At 36.5% G+C, this 22060-nt stretch overlaps 1 protein-coding gene across 1 annotated transcript in view; it reads left to right on the top strand.

The window, feature by feature from the left end:
- The window catches only part of ASXL3 (ASXL transcriptional regulator 3), a 167517-nt gene that overhangs the window by 29094 nt on the left and 116363 nt on the right, over positions 1-22060 (top strand). Inside the window, exons 6-8 of the mRNA XM_055080336.1 lie at positions 4119-4219; positions 5460-5542; positions 14668-14670. Of these exons, the coding sequence (XP_054936311.1) occupies positions 4119-4219; positions 5460-5542; positions 14668-14670 (187 nt within the window). The remainder of the gene's footprint in view (positions 1-4118; positions 4220-5459; positions 5543-14667; positions 14671-22060) is intronic.

A 22060-nucleotide genomic window follows, 5' to 3' on the forward strand; every position in this document is an offset into this window, starting at 1 on the left:
ATATTGCTATCCTTGTCTACAGATTTCTTTTTCTCCTCCTACTGGGGCATGTAGAAGTCTGGGAGAAGAGGTTTCTGGGACAAGAGTCTGTCTTGCCTCAAAGTTGTATGAATCTAAATGTCTCTGAGATAGGCTCTGATACAGTTAGTCACATTAGTAAAGAAGATGACATCCAGTGGTGTGTTTGCCAGTTCTGCACATCTGTTCATATCCTCTGAAAAGTACAAGCGAATCCATTGCTAGGGAGGCCACTGATTGTGCGTGTGCTTTGTGTCCTTAGCCATGGAAATTCCACTTTTGGGGGAGCAGTGCTGAATTTGCAACCTGTTGGGAGTAAAATGCGGAAGAAAGAAGATAGTTGAGAACTGCGAGGACTTTAGTGAATGAGAAGGAAGCATGAGAGATATAAGACACAACTCAGGGAGACACAGTCAAGTAGAATCACAAATATAGCTCTAACACGGCAGAACAGTTTGTTTCACAAAGAAAGCAAGGGCATTTTATGTAAAGATTGAACACTGTGACAGACTCTGATTTGTATAGAAGAGACAGTGATATCTGGCCAATGGTTTCTGATTACAGCCTTTTCTTGGCGGTGCGAGCTCTAATAATTCTAGCTACAGATTTTCTTTAGGGAAACAGCAGTTTTAAGAGCCTGTTTTTGAGGAAATCAATTATAAAGCATTTCCATTTTCAGCAAAAAAAAATTTTGAAAGGGACTAGAAAAGATCACTTTTTTAGCCAAAGTAAATAATGTAGGAGAAAGAAAACATAGAGCTATTAGAAAGGAGAAACAATTCACGGTATTTGTGGAAAATATGATTCTGTACTTCTATACTATTAGAACTATTATGAATTCAATTAGCTGTTCATATAGATAATAATTATCACAGTTCAATGGCTTTTGATGTATTAGCGATAAAATGTGAGGATAATTTATTAAAAAAAGTATATTCATAGTTGCAACGCAAAATATAAAACACTTAATAAAAAGCTTATTACAGTTTATAAAATAAAACTTTAACACATGGAACAATGTGTGTACATTTCCTAAAAATTTAATTAGATGTCTCGTTTAATTCCTATCTAAATTTCATCTGGAAATCTAAAGAAGTGAACAATGAAAAATTTAAGAAGGAGTAATGAGAGCTGTGTCCTATCCAGATAGTGAAGTGTATTGTAATATTACAGCAATTTAAACAGGGTGGTGCTGGCACAGGAATTGATTGAAAATCAGGGGAGCATAGCAGGACCCCTGGATGAGCCCCAAGGATAGTGGTTTGCAGTTTATTTCAGAGGCCCTGAAAATTCCCAGAAGTGCCTTCAGCCATTAGAGGGAGTAAGTTCTGGGGGCTCTGAGCCCTCTCATCTCTACCTCAGCAACAGCTCTGCCTTTATGCATTTTATATACCGGGTTCCCACACTTATATACTGGTTTCACATCCAAAAGAGTTTTCATTGCTCTAATATTAACGTATGCCAGAGGATGCCTCAGTAACCATGACCGGCTTATGAAACAAATTATGTTGGGGAATCTTGACTTTACTTTAATAGGAGGTGAGAGCTTAAGTTAGTTCTTCACCTGGGTACAAAAAGATACGTTCCAGATGAATTAAACAATGAAAACATAAAATACCTGCAAGAAACAGTTGTAGATATTTACACGCTCTTTGGATAAAAGGAACTTCTAAATATGAGAGCAGGTGAAGTCACAATAGAAAAGTCTGATGGAGTAGTTCATGTGAAAATAGAAAACTTTATGTATCTCCCTAAATATCCAAAAAGTAACCAACAAAAGGAATAAAAATCTGTTAATAACATGCAAAACAGTGAATATGTCTTACTACATAAATAGCTTTTTACACATTAATGAGAAAGACAAATATCCCATGTCATATCCCATATGATATTCATTTGAAATAAAGTTTTTGTTCTCCTTAGTATTTACAAAAGTATAATTAGAGTAACAATGAATTGCAACTTCTTTGGCCTACTAGGTTTGCAAATATTGCTAAAAAGATAAGATTTAATACTGGCAAGTTTGTGGAGAGAGAGGCAGATTCAGTTCTGCTTGGTGAGAGTATAAATTGTTAAAATATTTCTGGAAACAGTTGACAGTGTATCAAGAGACATGAAAGAGCTCACATCCTTTTGACCCAATAATATTCTAAGAACTTTACATTCAATATATTCTTTGGAAATTTATTTTTATTAATTAAGCTTTAAAACAACGTAAATGCCTATCTTCAGTTAAGTGTTAATTATGATGCCCATTTTGAAGAATTTAAATTACATGAAGAAAAGTAAGCTAACTATGCATACATGTACTTTATATAATTATAATTATATTTTAAAAGTATGTATGAATAGAAAAATACTAGAAGGAAAACACAGATATTAGCAGGGGTTAATATTCTTGGTTGTAAGCTTATGAGTGCATTTTGTTTTCTATAATATAGGTATGAGTTTGCATTTTTCCAGTTTTTACAACCAGAAAACAAGATGATTTTATTAATAAATAATTATTATCCATGGCAGACTTCGAAATTGGATTTCCTATTTTGTTACAATTGTATCATTATTGCTCAAGTCAGTTTGAACCTGTTTTGATTATCTGAAATATTTATTGGCCCTCTTTCTAGAAAAATCTTATTATGATATATGACCTTAAAAATTGTGGATAATCCTACTCCCTTCCCTGCTCTATTGCATCCTTGACACATGTTTCTAAAGAGGTAGGTACAAGGGGGAAAACAATTGGAAGAACATGTTAAATTCAAACTAAGTGTTACATAACCAGGAAGACATGTTCAAATACTAGTTGTATTTGAAAATGTCAAGAAAGATAATCCAGGGATTATCCAGGGATAATCCAGGGAGTATGATTTTGCAGGACATATGAAACCGTTAACACCTCATAGCCAAGACATCAATCGTTGGGGCGTGGGCAGTTCCTCAGTTTAACATTTGGGGCTGTAGTTTCACTCTGACTGTGGCCTCTTCCCACTGTCCTGTTGGAGTATGGCTGCCTGCGAGTCTGATTCATGTCTCTGCCATGTGTCATATTATTTTGATGCTATCCATGTTTTGTTCCATGAAAGTAATCTCTCTATCTTTTGTTCTCTAAATGTTCCCACAGCTAGTTCAGTGAAGCTTGTTCACATCCAGGACCCTCTCCTTCTCTGTCCCTTTTCTCTGTCTTGCAGGAACTGAGGGTGGCTTCTGGTGTTTGTGTGGCTTCATCATTTCCTTCCTGCCTCTCATCCACTTCACGATGTAATTCTTGGCACTTTTACTTCCTTTGTAGAGTAGGATGTGATGTCATAGAGAAGGGGACAGGGCTATCCAAATTCTCTCAATTGCTGGGAGGAGCTGCCCAGGTGTGCTGAGGGGCCTGTACTCAGGAAGAGAAACAGGGAATCCTCCACAGTGAGTAACCCCACTTTCGAGTGTGCCCAACTTTCCATTTAAACGTTACCCACTACACTGGAGTTTCCTCTTCGGCCCTTTCTAGATTTAATCAGTTTGCCTTTTGGACATTCCCAGTTCAGCTCAATTTTCCTCCTTTCTCTCCCTTCTCCTCTGTCCCCCACTTTCTGCCATCCCGTGTCTCTACCCGCCAGTTTCCCTCTTCCTTGCTTGCTTACTTGTGTATGTCTGTGTCTGTTTACCTTCTGCCCATATCTTCTATGAGAGACCATTAGTGTCCCCAGCATTGCCTATCATTTGGGGTGATACCCACCCTGTATATAGTCCATGTGACCACAGCATCTCTTTTCAGTAATTCATAAGTATGCACTGTTCTACTTACAGTTCTTCTTATTTTAAAAATTCTGTCGGCTATTTCATTTTCATGTCTGTATCTTTCCTGCCTTTCTTTGTGACCTAATCTTTTCCCCTTTTCAGCTCTATTATGCAGTTTCCTTCTTGCCTTTTTTTTAACCAATATTTTTACACTTTAGTCCTCTTCCTATACAGCTATGCCTATGTGTCTTCCCCCCTTGACAGTTCAGCTCTCTAAAGCATCCTCTGTGAGGACAGTTTTCCTTCTTTCCTATTGACATACTTGTTGCTACACTCTCTTTCCAGTGTAGCTCATGTTTCGCTATTCTTTAAAGAATTACCAACTGCAACTAAGAGACTGATCCAGACGAGGAAAAACGGGGAAATTTCCTGGGAACTAGACAGGGGAGAACAGGAAAGTGGCCCTAATGGTGAGGTAGGGCAGGCTGTGTATGTAACTCACTGGAGAACCTTGAGCAGAACCTTTGCTAGTGACCTAGCTGAAATTTAGCCATTGATCGTAGAAGAGATCACAGAGCTCTTTTGAACGTATTTGGAAGCCTTTTTAATTTTTAGTTTTGAGAGTGACCCTGTTAATTCTTAATAATTATGAGAATTCTGGTCTAATATTCATAATAATCATACATTAGGACTCTAGAATTGTTAAGTTGCGTGGGGCCATGACTTGTGCAGAAGCTCCTATACAGAAAATTTAAGTAGCTGTCATCTACCCTTGGAGGAAGTCATTGTGAAGATGTGTGTACGCTTGTTTCTTGTACCCAGAGGTGGTCCTATGGACCTTGTTGGTGAGCAGTGAGGGCATCGTTGTTTACGGATTTCACTACATGTAAAGTCCCTGGGTAAATAAAAGGGGCTTGCTTTCCAGGGCTGATGGTCTGATGCCTGTGGAAATAATTAACTATATATATATATATATATATATATATTCCCCATACTTTGTTTAAAAAAGTTCACTTCCACTCAAAAATAAGTAGGACAGAAGGGGAGAGAAAGAGAATAGGACTCAGTTCATAAGCTGAGATGGGCTGAATGGGAAGAGGAAGGGATTTACTTGAAATGAAATGGAAAAGGCAAAAGAAAGGAAGAACTGAGCTGAACTGGAAAACACACTGTAATGAGATACTTGGGTTTCTGTATGCTTTTTTCCATTTTGGCCATGAAGGATTTTTATTTATTTTTTTAATACAAGAGAAAGTTGATCAAAATATGAATCCAGTGAGGTTATTTCTGACCAGCACTTTGTTCTCTGCTCTTGGTGGTATTCAGGCTCATGTTTCCAAGGTCTTAGAAATTTAAGAAACATTTTAACAGCCTGAAAACATGACTTTAACCATAAAATGTTAGCAATTTTTAATAAAGGAAATTCTATACATTTATTAACTTGGTGTTTTTAGGTTTCACATTTCTTTTTTTGGTGTGTATGCCTTTGTGACATTTTTGCAGAATGACCCCTATGTGCTGCAGAAATTGCCATAAATGTCCAGAAAAAAAATTATGTTCTCACTTTGGACACCTGATCTGTGTGATGGAACCTAATTTTGGCATAACAGCCTTTTTAAAATTTTAAGGAAACATTGCCTGAGTCACACACATTTTCATCTTGTACGTTTCTATGCGGTAATCTAGGAATCTTATGTTTATTTTTATTTTTTTAGGCACTAGAAAAACACCCCAACTCACCAATGACAGCAAAGCAAATATTGGAAGTCATTCAGAAAGAAGGGTTAAAAGAAACAAGGTCAGTATTCATATTTACATTTTCTGTTTTCATTGATTAATAATTGCTACTGATTGCAAAGTAATAGGGGTATCTAGATTTTGATGTTGTAGATGATTGTGAATTCAGTAACTACCTGCACATTCTTTTGTGACTACCAAATATTTGGATGACCCAAGATTTCCTTGGAACTACCTGTTTGCTTAATAAATTAGACAGATTGATACAGAGTGTACTTCATTAACAAAGAGCAGCACTTTGTGAATTAGCCTCTAATTGGAGTTACTCATCTTTCTCTTTCTTGTAAGAGGAGACTTGTTTCTGAAAGTGAGTAGTGAAAGAGAAACTTTTTTACAGTCTTAACAGATAGATCCCAAGATATAAGATGAGCTCACTCTGATAAAATTCAAAGTGCCAACGAATATGGTGGAAAATTTAGTCCTCATATTTAGAATTACTCTACTTGGAGCATCATTAATCAATTATTGAGTCTTTAAAAAAATTACAGTTTTATTGAGAGAGTCATATACCATAAAATTTGCCCTTTGAAAATGTACAATTCGTTGGTTTTCAGTATATTCACAAAGCTGTGCAGTCATTACTGCTATCTAATTTTAGAACATTTTCATCACCCTGAGATGGAACCCCATACCCCTTAGCAGTCACTCGCAATCCCCTATTCCCTCCAGCCCCTGGCAACCAGTAATGTACTTTTTATGTCTGTGGTTTTGCCAATTCTGGACATTTCATATAATTGGAGTTATACGCTATGTAGCCTTTTGTGACTGGCTTCTTTCATTTAGCATCATGTTTTTAGCACATGTTTTATCCATGTGGTAGCATGAATCAGTACTTCATTTCTTTTTGTTGCCAAATAATATTTTATTGTATGGATATACTATATTTTATCTATGATGATTATTTTTATTTAGTGATGAATTTTACAGTTTTGGCTTTATCCAGCAGTTTAGGGTCATATAAATGATATTACTCAAGGAGGGAAAAAAAGTTTGTTACAGGGTAAAATAACCATAGGGCTGTCGCATGTGTATCTACTCATCCTTGTTACATAGAGTGAATTTTTTTAATTGTATGAAGTTATCTACCTATAAGCTATTGAGAAGGCAGTGGTCTCAGCTTGGTGGAAATTAAATCTGCTGAGTTACCTTTTGAATCTGATCTTGAGATAGAACCTGCTGAGAGAAATCAATGTCCTCCCGAGGCCAACTTTTCCTAAAAAATTGGTATTACCTGTAACTCCCATTACTGTAACATGTGAATCACATCAGCTTCTAGCTGTTTAAAATGCATCTCTTGCAAGTTTGATCCATGAACATCACAATTTAGCGGGGTAAAGGATACCTAGGCTCAATTTTTCATCTCTGTTTTGGAGGCTTTTTCTGCCTGTTCTGAAGAAAGAGCCTGAGCTAATGTAACTACCCTGTTTGCAATAATTGTTCCTCCACAACATGGAGGTAACACCGCGGAGGGAAGTTGCTGACAGAGCCTAAGCGCTATTCAAAGGGATCCTTGCTTCTAAGCCAGATGTCAGTGTGAGGAGTTAGGGAACAAAATAGGGACACCTGGAAATTAATTTTCCCCTTACTGCCTGTCAGAAACCCTGAAAATATTTATGCCATTTAGAAAGCACTGGAAATGTTTGTGCTACAGCCAAAAGAAAAAAAATGGGGTAAAAATCTAGAGATCTCAGCTCCTGTCAGATGTGGGCTCTGAGCCAGAGGAACCTGAGAATGCAGGCATAAAAAGCTTCTCCTATAAGCAGGCATTTAAAATTTGTTCATCATGATATTCTTCTCCAGAGGAGTGACTAGGCCACTATCAGCTATTATGTACTTTGAGATATAAAACCCCTGTACCATGGCCATGAACAGCATCTTAATTACACTTATCATTGTAACAACATTTTTCGTATTTTTTTCAAGATGCTGGTCTTCCCAGAATGGTATATTAAAGGGCTTTAAGTATATGTTAACAAACAAAACACAAAGCAGCTTCTTTAAAGAGTAAGAACATTGAAAAGGAAAACATACCCTATTCCTCTAAATACAACTCTCCCTCTTGATCCCCTCCCTCATTATTGTGTCCTTCTGTGAAGAAAAAAAAAAAATGTTTGTTGTTACAAGTACTGATGAACCCATATAGGACTATTGAAAGTACCTGCAAGGAATTCACAAGTTAAATAGGAAAGGGACCAGGCAAAGAAAGAAACCATGGTTCTATCTTAAGTTCTTCTCTGTAAAATCAGCTCTGTGCAAAGGGCTTCAGAATATGCATTTTATGTTCTCATTTCTTTCTGTTTCTTTGAATTCTCCCTCCTGTCAGTTGTGACAGTTACTTATGGCTGGTATATCTGTGACTACTCTCCCCTTGTTGTCTAGTTTGCTTATTAGACTCATCTCTAAAATGAAAATAGTGGGAGGGTGGGATAAATTGGGAGATTGGGATTGACGTATATACACTAGTATGTATAAAATAGATAACTAATAAGAACCTGCTGTATAGCACAGGGAATTCCACTTCGCTGTACAGTAGAAACTAACACAACATTGTAAAACAACTATACCCCAATAAAAAAATAAGTAAAAAAATAAAAGTAGTATGTAGATTCTGAGTGAGTTTCAGCTTTCCTACCTGTTGTGTATATTGCTTTAGGGAGCAGATTCTGACATTTATTTTGCCTACTTAATGTACTCTTTTGCTACCTTCCAAATTCTTAAATGTTTTCGAAGTATTTATGGTAGCTGAGTAAATTAAGTGTAACTGTATCTATTTTTCTTAAGTAAAGTTACATTTAGAAATTCCATCATCATAAGGTCAAACATAGCTGTTTCATTTCTAGATGTTTATTAATGATGTGTTTTTCACGATGTGCAGGCTTTCAGATATGCCTGATTAACTGTAGGGTAGTGACTGTGAAAGTTACTGATGTGTCCATAACCTTCCAGTGGCCTCTATGAAAGAGAGGTCATGTTAGTGGCCCTCCCCCAAAACAGTCCACCACTGCGGCTGGCATTTCTGGAAAAGAGAAGATTGGCCCCTTATCCATCATCATTCCAATGCCATTTGTTTTAAAATAACACCATTTGTTTCAAATACTGGGTTGTGGGGGTTGGTGGCCCTTCATTCTGTGTGTCAGGCAGATCTCCTATAACACTGACCTCACTGGACTGTAAATTTGTCCTTGTTTGTCTTCCCGCTGGTCTGTGAGCTCCTTAAGGGCAGGGTACCCAACACTCCTGGCACTCAGACGATACTCAGTAAATATTTGTTGAGTAAATAATCTTCCTCAAGATGTTAACTTGCTGGTCCTTAGTGATGATTTTGGCTTGCATTTAGAGTCAGAAGCTTCTTTTTAACATTACAAGTTGTATTTTTCATCTTATTTTTAATTGTTTGTTTTAATCAAAAGGAATCTACCAGCTTTGTGGGAATTCCATTAAATAGACGCATGCCGATAGCCTCTGGCAGATTAGCTGTGAACTTGAGGAAGGTTATTATGCTGTTGCCTGTTTTCATACACTGTAGGTGCCTCTGGTTTAAACTTGTAACTTACAATAAAAAATAAACCAATAATTTTGGCAAAGCTGATATGAGTATTTGAATGTGTTCAGTATATGTGATATTGTTAATTTATTTGACTGAGATAAAATTCTTGACATTTGATGGTACCTTTTCCTCTTTTCCAGTGACACTTTAAATTTCATAATTTTCATGTAGACAGGATAAAACGAGGACAGCTTTTTATATCACGTTCTGCGTATCTTCTTCAACTTATTGATGAAATGTGTAGTATATGATTAAACTCTATTTGGAAAAGCCAGACTGAAATAAGTACTCTCTGTGTGGTTTACAAAAAGGTATATAGATAAAATAAATTGTCAGAAGGACATATGGTTTTTGTTGGGAAAAAAATTAATAATATGAGCATGGCATGATTTCCTAGAAATTTTTTTAATAAAAGTATATTTGGTAAGTTTTAATTCCCTTCTATATAATAAGATAGAAGATTTTTGTCAATACGATTTTATTCTGGTCCATCTATATTGTACTTGCTTTACTGATTCTGAGTATTTCCAGGCTTCTGTTAGTTTGTGTTTATGAGTTGTCAACGACTGATAAGACACTGATATTTGGAATGCTTTTCAGATGATCAGAATCTTATAATCAATCAAAGAACCCTGTTGCTTGCATAGAGAGGATAGAAATGTGCATATTCCAGACTGTGGCTTTTATGGATGGATATTTGATATGCCTGTTTGGACTGCTTGGCTAAACATTCCCACTTCCTCAGGGAGAGAGGGTGCTACTGTAGACTATAGCCTTGTCTGCAGTAATTAAACATATGTCCATAGAAAAAGAGAAGGACTCTGGGGGTTGTCCTAATTCTGCCTTTGTGTTTTTGGTTTGCTTTTTCAGAAGTTATAATTCCTTTACAAAGAGGACTGAGGGAGTTTTGATGCCTGAGGATATGTTTTTCTCTGCTCATGTAATTTTTAAAGTGATGCTTTCAAAGAAATATGCGCTCTGTTTTAGTGACACACCCGGGGCAGCAAGGTCAAGGAGTGAGGTCTGTGGCACTTACCTAGCAAGAGCAGAGCAGCCATTTATCAGTGGGGATAATTTCTTATGTGCCGGGCATTATTATCACAGGATACCTGTCATTAGTGTAGCAAGAACTGTGATATAGTTGTCATATTACTTGATAATAGGTAAATTGCTTTCTAATGGAGGTGAGGCAGTCACGAAATAAAGGCCAAAAAATCACAGAGCAATTAAAACACCCTCTGTTGGGTTGCGGGCAGAGCAATATTTATAAGGTGCACTTTTACAATACTATAGATGCCTTACTTTAAAAATAATATATGTTAGATTTCATTGACCATTTATAGAGCAGCAACCTATAATTACATATCACAGTAGGGACATTTGAAAAGGCTTATAAACAATCTCTCTCGTGTTTAGTATTATTTATTGACATATTTTTGATTTTGCAATGTGGAGCATGCACTTGACAACCCAACATTTTGTAATTATGCTGGTATCAATGAGAACTTTTTATTCCCCCAGTAATTCTTAGAATAAATTTGTTTTAAGCTACTTGTCTTAAGGTCTTTCATGATTTCTGTTTTGCAGTCTCTGTCATGATATGCTGAAATTAGGATCTCCACTTTGGACTGTGGTTTATTAAAGATTTTTCTAGGGGGATAAAATGTCAGAAAATTCCATTACCATGTATAGTGACAAACAATAAAATTTCTTGGCATTCCTCTTGGTGAGATTTACGTTTCTAATTAGCACTTTAGGAGATGATTCTTTCTCGCTGCTGAAATGTTTTGTCTAAAGATAAGAAAGAAACACAAATAATTTCAACTGCAAAATCAATTCTTATCTCCAGACTCCATGTTGGCATCGCTTCTTTCATGCTGAAACGGTGGTCTCGTTTGTTTGTGTTGGGGCATTGTAGAATTACAGTGTTAACTCATGGTGTCATCCTTGCCATTTGCTAACGTCTAATTTTCTCATTGTGTAAATGGTGTGAGGGATTCATCCTTAGAGAGGGATGAATGAAACAATGGTGTTATTAACCAAAATCATAGGGGAATCTGCATGTATTTATGTGTGTATATTAGGTGTGTATACATGAGTGTGTGTAAGCAAGTCTGCATGTATTTATGTGTGTATATTAGGAGTGTATACATGAGTGTGTGTAAGCAAGCCTTTAGAATAATTTATCTCTTAGTTGACATAAACTTTTACTTGTCATTACTCAGATTAGAAATCTCAATCAGGGTCATTCCTAACTCTCTTCTCCCATCCCCCCCATGGCCAGTTGGCTCTTGTGTAGTGTTAGTTCTGTGCCCTAACTACATCTTTCTTTCTCTGTATCCCTACTCTTTGCCATTCATTCTTTGCACTTAAAATTTTTCAACTAGATTAATGCAGCGTTTTCTTATCTGGTCTCTTTAAACCTGGTCTCCCGTTTTTTAAATCTATTTTTTTGTCAAACACACACTACCCCATTTATAGTAGCATTTTTTAACTGATAGTCCAAAATATCCCAGAGAATATATTGTGCCTAATAAGCTATGAATGCAAAGCTATTGTCAGTTGTATGCTTGGATATAATTAGAGGAAATCAAGCATGATACTTTTTTCCTAGTCACATGGTATCTGAATAAATGCATGATATTCTGATTATGTAGGGTTTATGATGTGAATGGTGAATGCATACATTATACCTTACATTTAGATGAGATTTGGAATTTCTAATCTGGTCATTTTTATATACAATTGGTTCTTCCCAAAATATGTCACTTAAAATGTTGTTTGTTAGTATTATATGCTTTGTGCATAATTATTAGTTTTGAATTAAATGGTATAAAACTGATTAAATAAGTATTCATAATTTATACATGGATATCACTAATTGTTTAAAAAGCAACTGATGTATCATAATTAAACTTTTTTTAAACTTAAAGTTACTTTCTTTTATAGTGACATAGTGATTGAGATAATTCTTCAGGGGATGATAAGGTGATATATTTCTGTGAAAGCATTCTCTGAGTTAGAAGATAATTGTGTGAAATATTACCCTACAAGGTCAGATTTCAGCTTCTCAGCACAACCCTAATCAACCTGGACTTGGGCAACTTTAAAGCCTTTGTAGTCAAGCATCTGATGTTGGAGCCACAGTTGACTACAGCTGACCCTTGAACAACTTGGGATTTTGAAATTTGTGGGTCCGCTTAATACACGAATATTTTTCAATAGTAAATCCTACAGTACTACACAGCCTGTGGTTGGATGAATCCGCAGACATGGAGGAACCACAAATATGAAAGGCTGACAATAAATTATATGCAAATTAACTCCCATGTTGCTCAGGGGTCAACTGTACTTGCCTTTTGCTGTGAAGTCTCCCCCATAATCTTTTCATAATTTGGAAAGTAGAAGTAGAGCCCACGAGACATTCATGAACTATGTTTTGTGTGTGTGTGTGTGTTGCACGCTCTGCTGGTAGTTTTCCCTTTGTTCCATAAAAGGACTGCCGAATGGGGAGGGAGCACTTTTCAGGTAGAATGCCTCAAACTAATGTACTAAATTTGCAACAGGACTCCTCCTGGTTCCCAGCTTGAAGTTATAATAACAGTGATTGGTTAGTCTGCTCAGGCTGCCATAACAAATCATCATACGCTGGGCGGCTTAAACACCAGAAGTGTATCTTCTCACATTTCTCTCTAGTTCTGGAGGCTAGAAATCCTAGATCAGTGTCTGGCAGGATAGGTTTCTGCTGTGGCCTCTCTTCCTGGCTTGCAGACAACCACCTTCTCACTGTGTCCTCGCATGGGCTTTCCCGGGTGTTTATGTGCAGAGAGAGAGAGAGAAAGCTCTTCAGTGTCTCTTTTTATAAGGATACTGCACCTATCAGATCAAGCCTCCATCCTTAGGACCTCTTTCAACCTTAATACCTTAGAGATCCCATCTCCTAATATAGCCGCACTAGGGCTTCAACATAGGACTTGGGGTGGGGGAGACCCAAAAATTCAGTCTGCAACGGTGATTCAGAATTTGGAACTTTATTTTTTAAAAGAAAGAATTTGGAACTTTACATTTCCAGAGTTCGTTGCATACCATAGAATTTTTCTAGAATTTTGAGTATCTGATTCAACTTAGAAGGTATTCATAACAACATGCTTATTAACACTGTACTGTGCTTCTGTTTTTACGTACTCCTCATACGTATTTTCATATGTTATTCCTAACATATAAACCGATAGACTACTTGGCTTATGTTTCGTGTCCAAATATAATGTGTAGAGTCACATAACATAAATTGATTTGGATTTTATTTGAAGGCTTTGGTAAAAATAGCTGTGGTGACTGCGTATAACCCTCAAGGCATCAATATTCACTAAGGTATGCAATTATAGCTGTGAAATAGCCATTTCTTAATACAACTTTTTATTCTGTCAAGCTTCCTTTCTCCATCCTTCCAAATAATTGAACAAAAAGGTAATTTAGGTGATTTCAGCTTTATTGAGATCTAGGTATAATTTACTCCAGAAATACTGAGCACTCTATAAATATTTCAGTGCAGGAATAGGAGCAGAAATGGATATAATATTACATTGTATGTGAGTCTTTCTAAGTATTCCTATTCAGGTTAACATCTTTGGGGAGAAAGAGGCATTTACTGGGGTGGTATTATTTAATTTTTTTTTCTAGGTGGTGTTTTTCTCCTTATGTCCTCATTTCATTGCTTATGCTCTTAATTGCCACATGCCTAAATGATTTTAAGTTTCACTTCATTGTTTTGAACTTGACCACATAATTCAAATGCAAAAGTGTTGATATGCTGACATGGGGACTTCTTTTTATAGTTGATTTGTTTTCAGAGGAATAAAAATTATGACATTTTGTTAAGCCAGGTTTTCTAAAAGCTACAAGTGCATAATTCCTGAGAATAAGTCCTAGCTCTTTCAGGACAATTAAGGAGTATTTATCCTACACCTCCTGAGATGCCTTATGCAGAATCAAATAGATAATTCTGTCTGAAATTCAGATGATTTTTATCAACATTTTTTTTAAAAGTTAAGTCTTGTTTTAGGTGCTGCGCAAGGCTTGTGTTTGGGCTCTGCTCTCTCTTCAGTTTGTTGGTAACCATCTTCTGGCCAGGTTCAGGGTACTCAGGTGTGTGGGTAGAGCTTTTCCCAGGTGCTTTACTAGTCAAATGAGAGAACATCAGAGAAAGGAAAACAAGTGTGGACATGTAGAGGTTAATCAATTAAATACGGACTAAGTGCCTCCTTTTTGCTCACTGTGTAAAGTCCTGGGGATTTTGTGGAAGCTTTAAGGCATGTCTTCCTTCCATTAACATTTATTAAGTACATGCTATGTTCTTGAGACTGTGGAAGCTGCTGGATTAATAGATGAGTAAACTGAAGTTCCTCCTTTGGAAGGTTTAACAGCGTAGTTCCAGACCCTTCTCTGAGTCATTCATTTACGTCTTTTAACCTCTCCTCTGTGGATAATGGCTTTTTATTTTTATTAAAAAAATTAAACTTAGGACTTTCTAAATTCTCTCTTGAATTCTTAATAGAATATATGATATTCTAACATAACAGGAAGTGTTGTCTTTGCATCACAAATACAAGCTCATTAAGATTAGGGACACAGATCTTTGTATTCAGTCATTTATTTCACCTGGTGCTGAGATACCGTGCTTTATGCAGTATGTCAAGCAGATTAATGAGTGGGGGCTTGATGATTAAAAGAATACCTATTTTTTTTTTATCGTTTGCTTACACTAGACCCAATACTAAGGACTTTACATGAATTATCTTTTTTAAAAAGTGATATCGTATTTACCATTTTACAGATAGGGAAACTGAGGCAGGTGAGATTAAGTAACTTGGGATAGTTCATTCAGCTAGCAAGTGACATATCTGGGATTTGATGTCTGATTCAGAATCAACTGCATTTAACCTTTTGAAATATTTGTAGCCTGAACCTAATAATACTTTGATTTTAAAAGTATTGGTTATATGATTCTATCGAGTAAATACTCCGCCACCCCCTTAGCAGCTTTTCTGGCTAACTGTTGATTGTCTATATATATATTACTCACTGAGATTAAAGTCTAGCCTGTAGAGAGGTGTGTTGAGACTCTTGATTTATAGCCTATTTGTAAATAGGGTTGACATTTTTAAAACATTCCTTTTCCATAACCCAGATTTGGAAGATACAAAGCCTTTCCTGGGGAAAGGCTGTTATGCTTGTCCAGCATGAGGAGGATGATCTTTAGTGAAGATTTGGGCTTATGGATAGCAGCAAGATATATTTAAATTGTAACTTCTTACTGTTTTATTTAGAAGGTGTTGCTGTAAGGGTGGGAAACATACTTTAGGTAATGGAAGAACCAAGGACTTTGTAGGACTCTCACTGTTTTGTTGTTGATATTGGACTCATAGATTGTTTCTGGGGAACTCGCTAACTGTGACCAGTCAAAGCATTAATTGCTAACAAAAGGCAGTTTTAGAGAGTGGCAGTTACTACCTTTATGAAATAACTGAATGAAAATAGATGAGACTGATTAAACGATGCTTAGGTGGGGGGTAGAGGAGGCTAAGTTATTAACATTGTCCTGTTTTTAAGATATGCATCTAGGGAAAGGAAAAAAGGTACAAATGAACAGATAAGTAGCGTCCGAACCAACATTTCTGCGTTCTTTAGGACATTTTCTTAAGCGGAGAATAATCAGATAAACTTTACTGTTATTGGTAATCCGTATCATGACCACTTATCCATCCTTCCTCGTCTCATCCGTCCATTGTATTTCCGCTGGGAGATAGAAGAACACCACTCTTTCCTTTTTATTTTTATTTCTTATTTTTACAAAAGACAGATGTAAAATGTCTGGGTAGAGCACTTTCTCCATCAGACCACTGCAGATAGCCTGAATCCATGACTTCATTCCTCTCTAACCAGTCTGAGTGAAATGCAACATTTGTACAATGATCAGTTTTCAATTTGTTGCTTAATTTGCGTTTGTTGAAGGTGTCCTACTGGTTGCTAGATGTAGAAAAATGGCATTCATGAATATTTTTTGGAATAAGTTGTTGCTAGTGGGATAGTCTAAAGAATGGCTAGTAAATATGTGACTCATCTTTAACTTAGAAGAGGGTGATCGTTTCAGAATTTGAGAAGTGCAAAAGAATGTGCAAAAGCTCAGTAGTAAGTGAAGGACAGACCATAAAAAGAGAAGAAAAGTAGATAAATCTTCTAAGGTACTATTTGAAGGGACATGTCTTTCAATTGATCTTCCTGAAGTGACGGGTTTTCATTGATCCAGTCACCCTTTATTATCTGGTTTTATTTGCCTCCAATAGGACATATTTTGGCAGGAGTTAGGGGTGCAAGGGAGATTGTACTGTAATTTGTACTTCTGATGGTCATCCAGTGTTCCTGATTCTGGCCTCGTTGGCTTTTGGTTGCCGTCAAGACCTTCCCCAAAGGAGGACTATGAGAAGAACAAGGGAAGGGGTTGTGGCTGCCTTGCATTCCTGCCTCTGTGGGCTGATGTAGAGAGTCAGTGAGCTCAGTAAGACACAGTGCCATGGATCACTTTATTGAATATGCTTAATCCAGTTATTCTTTAGAATGTCTGTAATATGAGTAATTTGTGAAGCAAGGGCGAATAGATTTGCCTGCAGACAATTTGATGCACACAGGCCATCCAGCCCCCATTTTCTCTTTTCAGATTTTCCCTCTGGACTCTTGCAGCCTGCTCTGTTTCTTCATTCACACCATGATAATATATTTAATTTATGTTTACTTATTAAATTTTCCTCTGTTCTCTGTAAAAAAATGAATAGCAATATTTAAATGTAATCACAATAAAATTGAGTGGCCTGAGAAGTCCAGTGGGTAAATGAAAACATTGTCAACTAGTGTGAACTTACAGTAAAAATCTAGTATTCATTTACTGCTTTTTTCTGGCAATAATAACTCATTTGACTTTTCTTTATAAATAGATCTTCAGTATATCGATATAGTATGAAATATATGTAATGAATATTTTATGGATTAAATACAGTGAAACCCAATACAATTTGGAGCTGTCAAAGATTTTTTGTAATGAATTCCTGATCTGTTGTTTTATTCTTCACCTTTAATATGATAATATTGATCTCTGACCTTTCCACTGTTTAGGGTTGTCATATAGATTAAAATTTAAAAATAGATTTGAAAGCCTATTACAACAACTGCATATTGCTGATTATAATAAATCCTTTGCAATGAAATATTTTCAGATTTTTTTCTCAAGTTCTGAGAATTGAGGTCCAAGAATATACTTTGAATTTGTATTTATTTTATAGCATAGGTGTTTATATAAGCTAGTGTATAGGTTTGCATGGGTGTCATGGAGTCCCAAAATAGGTGGTTAAATTAAATAAAAGTTCATTTCTCACATTACAGTCTGAAGGTGGGGAGTCCCAGGAATGATAAGATAGCTTTGTTATATCAGGATATCCAAGGAGCCAGGGTCCTTTTGTCGTGTTGCTCTGTTGTCCCTAGTATTTCGTCTTCATCCCATGGTCTAACATGACTTGCCACCAAATCCATGTTCCAAGGAGCAGGTGGAAGAAGAGGCAGACACAGTCCCTCTTTAGATATGTTCTGTTCTAAGCGTTGAGTGCATCCGTTTTTCTCATGTCCCACTGGCCAGATACATAGCTGCACTTAGCTGAACTGGAAGCTGGAGAGTATAGTCTGTTTCAGGAGGCTGGTTCCCAGCTAAACAGTGGGAGGTAGGGAAAGGTAGTTACTGAGGAATAGCTACCAGTCTCTGCTGTATCTATTTTTAAGTTAAATCTCATGCTTAGGCTTGATTTAGGTTAAATATGTATTATAATTTTGTGACATTTGAGAAAATACCTGTATATTTAACTTTATGCAACTATTAACATATATTTCCAAGTCTCTCTGACTCTACTCAGCCTGTTAACGACCTTCACTATTTCTTGTCCTCTACCCACCCACTCCAAAGCCAATTCAAATGTCATATACCACCTCCTCAGTGAAGGGTTCTTTAACTCTAGCTTTAATTCATCATTTTATCCTTGCTATTCCTTTATAACATAATGTGTGTGTTCCTTTGTTGTATCTAATAAACTGTCTCAAATTTTCTCTTGTTATAATAGGACTGCACTTTCCTTAATGGTAGAGTTTATGTCTCATTGATCTTCTCTTCCCCATGGTGCCCTTTATGTAATAGGCTCATGATATTTTCTGAATGGAAATTTGAATTCCAGCTCTGTTTCTATTTCCAACATAATATGTTATCCTGGATAAGTCACTCAGTCTTTTCTTTTCTTTCTTTCTTTTTTTCTTTTTTGTCTTTTCTCTCCAGTGAAATAGGGAAAATTATAGCTCTTTATCTGCATGGTAGGGCTGAAATGAGGATAAAATAATTTTTTAAATGTACCGTCAACTGTATACTTGATTTGTGAGATTTCACACTTTGTTGCATTAGTAAGACTTTGGAAAAATTAATCAAGGTTGAATGGCTTATCAAGTCAAATTTGTATTCTAAGATATTTCACAGTAGTATTTTGGCACACTGATGCCAAAAGAGTCACGTTTCAACAAGAAGTATATGATATGATTTAATACATAATTTTTAATCTAAAATTTTATGAGAAGTTAGGAAAGGGATTCTAATTAGTTTGTGTTCTCAACTCAGATTCAGTGGTTAGATTTAAAACCATTGTTACTTGATGAAGCAGAGCCTGAATTGCTTTTAATATGATATCTGCCACTGATGAATTTTGGGATTCTAGGATCAGGGATTTTCCCGATTTACAATGTACCAGTGGGTAAATTGTTTTTCATTACATGAAATGCTTCGAGGACCATCTTATTTGTAACTTGGAAGGTGCATTTCTCTAGCTAGCTCTCATACTTGGGCTACTTTAGCCTTTTGAATGTACAGTATAGGTGTAGTATTTCTTCTGCTTTTCCACTCTCCAAACTTATATGTGTTAAAATGTCATATCCTGACAGTGCCTCCTATTAATCATCTAATTTGTATGTTTTGAGGGAAAACGATGTGTCTCAGAGTCCTGTGTGTTTGTACCTCATCCAAATTTTGTTTGAAATTTCATTGAGAAGCTTCACATACACAAAATGAAATTTTGGAGAAGAGACTTTAGTAAACAAAACCACTTTGCTATCTCTGAGGAGGTCTGCATTTAAATATGTAGGAAATGATTAATTTCTGGGAAAATCTACATCATTATTTGTGTGCTTCTGTCATTAAGGTTCTCACAGTTTTGACTTTAGTATTTATTGAATGTTCATATTATACTGGGAGTTTTCCATTATACTGAAATAGTTTTGCTGTCTGTAAACTAAATACTGTAGGATAGAATATATTTTACTTTTGAGTAGTGATGTGATTTCCAAGATTTTGTAAATTACATATATGCTAATGCCTTAGCTTCTGTTGGTTATTACTATCACTGCCACCGTAATAGCTATTCATTATTTAAGATGCAGATTTTCTCCCCTGGATACTTTCCTCTCAATTCCCAGGCAGAAATATGGTCCCTTCTTTTATAAGGGTGGTTTTTAATGTATCTTTATCACAGTTCTTTTAGTTTATATGTTTTTCTCCCAACTAAGCTATGGATTCCAAGACAGCTAGTGACATATCTTACTCATGTTTGTATATCCTGTATAGTTCCTAGATCATGGCAGACATCTCAGCAGGTATTTATTTGACTGAACATACATTACTCATAGACATTGTTAGCTGATATCTGTAAAAGGGATGGTTTGAGAAGACTCTTATACTCATGGCACTTGGCCAGACCCACAGGTTATGCAACAGAGGGTCAATATGTCAAGCACGAGGACTTAAAATTTTAGGAGGAAAAGCATTGTATGTTACTAAGCACCAAGAGGACTGTAAGTTTGAGCTAAGCAATCAAGTGATCTATTCCTTTCAGTGTAGTATTTTCTGAGTCCTTAGCCTAGGTGATCCATTCAGCATTTTCCTTATGAGAGATGTGTCATTTTTTTATGAGATGCAGTGAAGTTAGTGGAGAGTGTCCAGAAAAACATAATGAGTATTATCTTTGGTATAAATCTCAGGTCCAAATCTATCTACACAGTTTCTGGATATTTGACATCAATGGGATAATTGACTTGAGAAGCAAAGTATATACTGAGTGGGTAGAGGAAATAGTACCCCCGAAGGACATTACAAAACTTTTTCATTTTAGTAACTGGCAAGGATGGGATGAGTTTGGCCAGTAGAGTAAATGAAATGGAGATTAGAAGACAATTCTATTAATTTTAAATGGAATTATATGTGATGAACACTCATATAGATAGCCATTTGCTTGATGAAGATAATATTTTAGGGTAAGCCCATAAAAAATACTGCTGCAGTGATTTAACCCAATTAATTTTATTTTAGACACACTCTGGAAATTGAGAAACAGTAAACTTTTGCACTGGGATTGAAAGTTTTAGTTTTCAGGATTACATTAGTTCAGGAGAAAGGGGCAAGCAAAAAGGAAATATATAGTCTTAAATCTTCTAACAGAAGTCTCAAGACGATAAAAATAGTGAATTCTCTGGTTAAACTTTGAAAACTCTATATAATGTCCCTTTGTTTCTAAGAAGCCTATTCATTAAGAAGTGAGAAGGAAAATTGGTATTTTCAAAGTTGGTTTGTTCTTGTTCTTTAACATATAATAGCTGTTGGGGCCCATTGATCATTTTTGTTTATTATTCCTACCATTCGAAGTTGTTATTCATTTAAAGGTTGCTGCCTGTGTCTGCACAGTGAGCAAGGGCCGTCAGCATAGAGCTCCTGCATCAGTAGAGTCTAGTAATGCAGTCAAGGCAATGGTAGTTAGGATTAGGAAAGTGGTGACCCCCTGTGGGATTCAGGAGGTAGAAGGCACTTTGGTAATACCAAACAAAGCTTCAGTAGTTAATCTGGCATTGCTTTCCCATCTCCTGAAAAAGCCAAGGGTTTTTTGCTTTGTTTTGTTTTGTTTTCTGTTTTGTAAATATCGGAAGAGTTTGATCCTATATACCAAGTTTCGAAGACTAGCCTTGGAAACCAATATCGTATTTTCTCTTTTCCCTTCAGGACAAAGTATGTTCCATTTGGGACCACCTCAACTACCTTACCTGGCAGCACCAGGTCTTCATATACTTTCAATTTCCCTTCTACTATGGAAAGGATCTTTCCTTGAATGTTCATATTTTCACCTTGAGAAGGCTATATATATTTAGGAGGGGTTAAGCAGCTGTAAATAAATGTGACATAGTAGAAGAGTGGGTTGTGGGAGTTTTACTATATATACACATATATAATATTTTCCAGTCTGGTTTCAGACCCCGGCATGGCTTGGAGACAGCGTTGGTGTGTATGAAGGATCTTCCTCGAATGAAGGATTTGGGACACCTTTCCATGATGATTATATTAGAGCCTCAGCTGCTTTCGTGTTGGTCATGAGGTGATGCTGAACCGAATGCTTGAACTAGCAGGAGTGGCTGGGATTGCATTGGAGTGGTTCCGTTCATTCCTTCCGGGTAGGTACCAGCTAGTGATGTTGGGTGAAAAGGGACATCGAGGGTCCCCCCGTATGGAGGAACCCCGTCGTTGTCACTCATTCCCCGGTTCACGTTTAGTGGGTTTGAGGAGACAACTGGCCACCTGGAGGCCAGGCAGGTGATTTGAATGACGGTGAAGAAGGTTATGAGGGTGGCTCTCAGATTGGTGTCGCTCACATACGTTATTTTTGTTTTGTCCGTGTGACAGTGCAGATTAGAATCGAAACTGAGAAAGTGTGACTTGTTGGAAAGTGACAAGTTGGGAGGCCCTGCTGTGCTTTCTGATTTCTCTATCTGAATTACAGTTTGTGTAAACTATGGCCATATTTTGACTCCAAATTCATCTACACACAAAAATCCTATGGCAACATTAGATAGAAA

This window comes from Physeter macrocephalus, chromosome 19 (genome assembly GCF_002837175.3).
Source record: "Physeter macrocephalus isolate SW-GA chromosome 19, ASM283717v5, whole genome shotgun sequence".
In the NCBI taxonomy this organism is placed as follows: Eukaryota; Metazoa; Chordata; class Mammalia; order Artiodactyla; family Physeteridae; genus Physeter; species Physeter macrocephalus.